Genomic DNA, 5,572 nt, shown 5'->3' on the forward strand with positions numbered 1-5,572 from the left:
GGCCAATTTTGAGGCGGATTTAAGCAAAATCCAACCAAACAGCCTAAAATGCAAAACTAAATCTCACGGCAAATGAAAGCTGCCGTAGACGGAAAATTCAGCCTTTTCATGCTAAATCCCGGATTTTTGAATCTTGTTATTTGCCAGATTTATGAAATCCATTGGCTCGAGAAGAAGAGTCTGCTCCTTAAATCTGTTCTATAGTCAAACAATCACACATGATTTAATATAATTTATTATGAATGTTACAAAATATTTTCATGATTTAGGCCTCTCAGAATTTCTGAAATCCAGATTTAACAGATTTACAAAGTCCTACTTAAATCAAATCCTGAATGCTACCAAATAGCCCCTTAGACTTTGGTTGCGATAGAAACTACTTAAACTAAAAGTTACCGAAGGACTTCATATTGCTATACTATGAGACCAAGCTAATGGACTTTCCAAAGAAATTTGAAGGCACTCACTAAATTAGCTCAATTGACCCCTGCATTTTTTTTCCCTTTCAAATAGTCAAATATTGGCCCTACTTATGACATAGTCCGCGAGCAATTATTCTCAGCCTCAAGAATTCCTCTTAGGCTAGAAGAGCCTTTCTCATTCTCAATATATCCTTCTCAACCTTAGGATTCATATAGGTTTCGAAGGATTCTCAACACAATTATTTATTATGAGAAACAGACAAACTGAGAGGATTAATGACACACTAGCAATAATATTTACTACATAAGCCATTGTAATATCAAGACTCATCTATTAAAAAGTATTCTCTCATATCAAAAGCTGAATTAAATAGGCTAAACCAAATCGATTTCCTCTCCACATCCCATCCTCGTTAGATATTGAATTGAGACATAAGAGCAAAGAATCAAGCAAGACGAGTTGAGTGAGTAACAAGAGGGAAAGGGACTAGATTGTAAGGAGCAAGGCTGTGAGTGTAGGTGAGGTTATTGAGCGGTAGGCAACCACATGTATGAAGACAATGGATTTTGGTCCTTCTGAGCTTTTAAATAGTGAGGATATTATGACTCGGCTATTTGCATAATAAGAAGAAGATAAACATCCTTAGAATTATAAAACACACAAAGGGGCTTCCGCGTTAAGATAATTAAAAAAACATACAAGAACTAAGTGAGTCAATAGCCCTCTAAACATATATCAAATGAAAGAGAACCTACGTGCCTTTGATTCATACAATTACGAAACACAAAAAAAAAAGGTAAACAAGGCGTACAAAAATAGCACGGGACCACCTAAAAGAGATGTTCAAAAGAAACCACTATCAACACGACTAAACCAGTTAACACTGCAAGTACATATTTTGGCATTGGGAAGCAAGCTTATCATTTTGCATATGAATTTTTATAAACTCTAGTGCATAGTAGAAGAATTTTTGCATCAATTAAATTTCACTTTCTTCTTTATGGATCAAGTAGTGGGTGTTGTTAGATTTAGATGAAACTATGATCTTATTGGTGAATAAACGCTACTACAATCATGATTATACTTATTGACATTATTTATTAGGAGAGTTGTTGTAGTTGCTTTTTCTATCTTTATCCCGAACTTCAATGGAACTCCATGTTTATCATATAGAGTAAGCTTACTTATTATTCGGGATTTTTTTTTTTTTTTTTACTTATTATCATTAACACTACAAACAACAAGTAAAACTTATTTACTTTTAGGGTTCATTCTATAAAGAATTCATTCAATTTGAATGATAAAGGAGTTGACCTCAAGTTCACTATACAACTAGTTATTAGGAGTTCGGACATTGCCTTCATATTTTTTTTTTTAATTTTGATCACATAGTATTAACAATTTAGTTAGTAGGTGCTACTGAATTCAGATGCCCAAATGATATTCATTGTTGGGCAAATATTATAAGAATTAGTCTTATAATTAATGTATTTGTTTATTGCGAATTATGACATTACCGACACCTATTAGTAACAACATAAAAAGTGAAGCTTTTGGACTATGGTTGTTCATCAACAGGGGCGGATCCAGCTCCTTCTTTTAGGGTGGGCAAAAAAAAAAAATTTAAGGGATGGACAAAGATGCTTAGGATTGATAAAATTATGACAAAAAAATTGTTTTAGGGGGGGCAAAATGTGCAAAATACCCAAAATATTCTAAAAAATTTCCTCTAAATATTAAAAAAAAAAAATTTTGAGGGTGGGCATTTGCCCACCCTTAGGCCAATGTGGATCCGCCTATGTTCATCAACAACTAAATGTTCTCTTTAGACCCATTTAAACAAAAGAAAAAAGAAGTATCGCGCCACTTTATCTCTAGCCTTATAATTCTTTTGTATTTTTTCTACTCTTTTCTATTATAGAACTAGTCATTATAACATCAAAGTTCTTATCATTGCTTTCTGTAATAGATCATTATGATCAAACCACTCTACACTATGTGCATTATTCTCTCTATCAATCTTTTTCATTTGAGTGCACTTGTGATTTTTGCTTGTCTTCCCTAGAAGACTAGCAAAATTCCAATTTTATCATTCAATTGAGCATTTTTTTCCACCTTTAACACCAACATGATGGACACTTCTCAAGATAACTCAAAATCCTCTAGTTGAGACACCCAATTTTTGTGAAATGGAAGTTAACCTCAAATTCATGTGTGCCTTGATTTTTTCTATCTTTACGGAACACCATTCTTATTGTATTTGGTAAGTATATTTTCGCTGTACGTTTGACGGAACACCATTCTTATTGTATTTGATAAGTATATTTTCGCCATCACCAGATTCTGTGTTTGGAGAGAGTTGATCGTTCATCATGCTAGGCATTCAATTTTTATTATCGAAAAAAGGTGTTAAAAATTTTATCCAAACTTCTCATTCTCATTTGATCCACCACTTCGTTTCAATGGCAAGGGAGTTCAAGCTACTACGTCTAGCCACCTTTATTCTCTTTTGCAATGCTTTAAAATGCCTTGTTGAGTTAGTTAATAAACATGAATTGGAAAAGATGCACTCTTAAATCCTGGTGTTCGCTCTGCATAAATATCTACCTCTAAAATCATGGTCCATACAGTTTCTATTCTAAAAAGCTCTTTTAAACTAAAATTTGCTTCAATTTGCCAACATTTGTAAAATTAGGAAGACAAACTTCGGGCCAATTAGATTGACCACCAACTACAATAGTCAATTCTGAAGTTTTTGATCATGATCCCCCCACTTCAAAAAAGTCAGGCAATTTGTGATTTTCTTTTTTTTTTTGGATTATCTCAGAACTTCGTACCAATTATTTTTTGTTTTATCTACTTGTTCAAATTTGCAGCTCATATTGATATGTTTAGTTGGAGTTTTGGTTACCAAGATGATCTTAGATTCTAAGCTTAGGTGTGTATTATACATGTGAATTTGACTTAATTAACTCAAAAGTTCTCTTATCATTTTTTTAGTCTAGAGTTATTTATTATCAAATTTTAAAAAATAAAATAAAATTGAGTGCACTCTCCAAACAATTTTCCTCTCGTTATCGCAATGAAGAAAAAAACTGAAACAAAATAAGCAAGGAACATAACAAAGAAAAACTGGGGGAAGGGAAAACTCAAATGGTCTTTTATTAGATATTAAAGCAACATCAAATTGTTCAATTGTAACCATTCATAGTTTTAATACTAGAAACAGATGACAATAGTACTAATAAAATAGAACAAAAAAAAATGTTTGTTTTACTTGGATGAAAAGTTTTCATTCTTCATCATCCTCGTGGAATCGCAGGTGCTTTCCTTCAGGTAACGGCAAACCTTTGAGCAGCATCACACTCGGAGACAGAGCTTTTCCAGCACTGCAAACTCTGCCAATCTCCTCTTCTGCTTCGATCTCGCCATCACTGCTGTATATAAACCGCGTGTGCTTCCCTTTGAATTCCGGCATCTTTTTCATCTCCCTGTCTTCAACTGTAATCTTCCCAAGTCGCTCACATAACTCATCCAAGCACCCTTCCTCTTCCACGTTTTCCTTATAGTAATCTAGATCTTCTTCATCAAAGTCTTCAAAGTATTCTACTTCATCATCTTCACAGGCGCTAGCATTGGCTTGGATAGACCATTTGGAGGAGTTATCGTCATAAGAGGAACTGACAACGCTTCCTTGGTATGTTACTGAAGAAGATATATTGGAGGAGGCATCTGAAGCTTCAGATTTGCTTGGTGAGTCAAACAACAGTGCTTTGTTGACCACACACTTATGTAGCTCCAGAGGTTCCTCATGCTTTACTGATTCAGCAACCTAGTCCATTTAACCCGTTTAATATGAGAAAAATATATTAAACCATGTTGTGCAACGTAATTCTCAATGTTTTCGTTAAAAATTAGGTCGAATAAGGTAAAGTAAAGAATTTAATAAAAAAACTCGGCAAAAATATCATCATTAATTAGATATAGTTTGGTTTCAGATATGTGATCAACTCATTTATGATTATAGCACCCAAAAAAAAAGTATAGAATCAACAAACATGTATTTGTAAAGAGAAAGTTATACCTTCGGAATCACCATTATAACGTCTCCCATAACGACACCATTAACTGCATCCTTCCCTGCTTCTTCTTTCGCTTTGGAATTGCCGAAATTTTGGGGGGTGTTTGCAGGCGTTGGAGCCGCCAGCAACGCCGGAGAAATGGGAAGAACCCCTAAAAACGGCAAGAAAGGTGCACGACGGTGCCTGTTTGAAAGCTTATTAACGAGCTCTGCCTCCTCCTCAACCTTCTCCAAAAGGATTTTCACTTGCCCTCGAAGCAGCGCTTCTCCAGAACCTGGTGTTTTCTTCGGCAGAGATCCATGCTTCATTACAGAAGAAATGGGAGTCTTCTCTGTTGCAACGCCATTGATTGGGGAGTCGTTTGAGATATCTTGAAGCGCAGCTCTCTCGTGGTTCCCATTGTTTATTGATCTTGCCTCTTCTTGCTTAGACTTCGTTTCTGAATAGGAAGAGATAACTGAGGAATAAAGAAAGGAAATTTACGCGAAGAACAATGCAACGAAAGAAGAAGATCAAAAGAACTGCTTACGAGAGAAAGAACTGGTCTGAGATCTTGTAACCCTTCTCATAGAAGACGGAGTTTCCATCGCTGAAATGAAGAAGAAAGGAGCTGGAGGATTTCAGTTGAAAACCTCTGAAAGAGGCAAGGTGATTAGAGAGAAACGGAGGAAACAATTGTTTGCAGCAAGACGCCGAAAACCAAACAGTGAGATGCCAAGAGGAGAGGAACTTTGGGGCATTTAAAGAATTTGAATCGTGGTTGCAACGTTCTTATGACCGTTGGGCTTGCACTGTTACTAAATTGATTCGAGGAAATCTTCACTAAACTAGCCGTTGTAGTGAAGGGGGCAAATTCGTACTACTTAATGTTCGAGGTTTCGGATATGGTAACGGGAAATAAAAGCAACGTGAATTTGAAACCAAAATGTTGACCATATCTGTAGTTTTGGAATGAGCGGCGTGTTTCTTGATTTGGTGTAGTTGGGTGTTAATATGTTTCCTTCGTTTCGGTGGAATAAGAAACGTTTGATTAGGGAAGTTCCGATCTTTTGGTCACGAAGAAGAGA

General features: G+C 35.5%; 1 protein-coding gene across 1 annotated transcript; it reads right to left on the reverse strand.

The window, feature by feature from the left end:
• Positions 1-3,715: 3,715 nt before the first annotated feature.
• Positions 3,716-5,092, reverse strand: LOC110114576. The gene is made up of 3 exons (XM_020847499.2): positions 5,035-5,092; positions 4,508-4,944; positions 3,716-4,255 (listed from the first exon to the last, which is right to left on the reverse strand). Exons 1-3 carry the CDS (start codon positions 5,090-5,092, stop codon positions 3,716-3,718), a joined length of 1,035 nt encoding a protein of 344 aa, XP_020703158.1.
• Between the last annotated feature and the right edge of the window lie 480 nt (positions 5,093-5,572).

This window comes from Dendrobium catenatum, unplaced genomic scaffold (genome assembly GCF_001605985.2).
Source record: "Dendrobium catenatum unplaced genomic scaffold, ASM160598v2 fragScaff_scaffold_674, whole genome shotgun sequence".
In the NCBI taxonomy this organism is placed as follows: Eukaryota; Viridiplantae; Streptophyta; class Magnoliopsida; order Asparagales; family Orchidaceae; genus Dendrobium; species Dendrobium catenatum.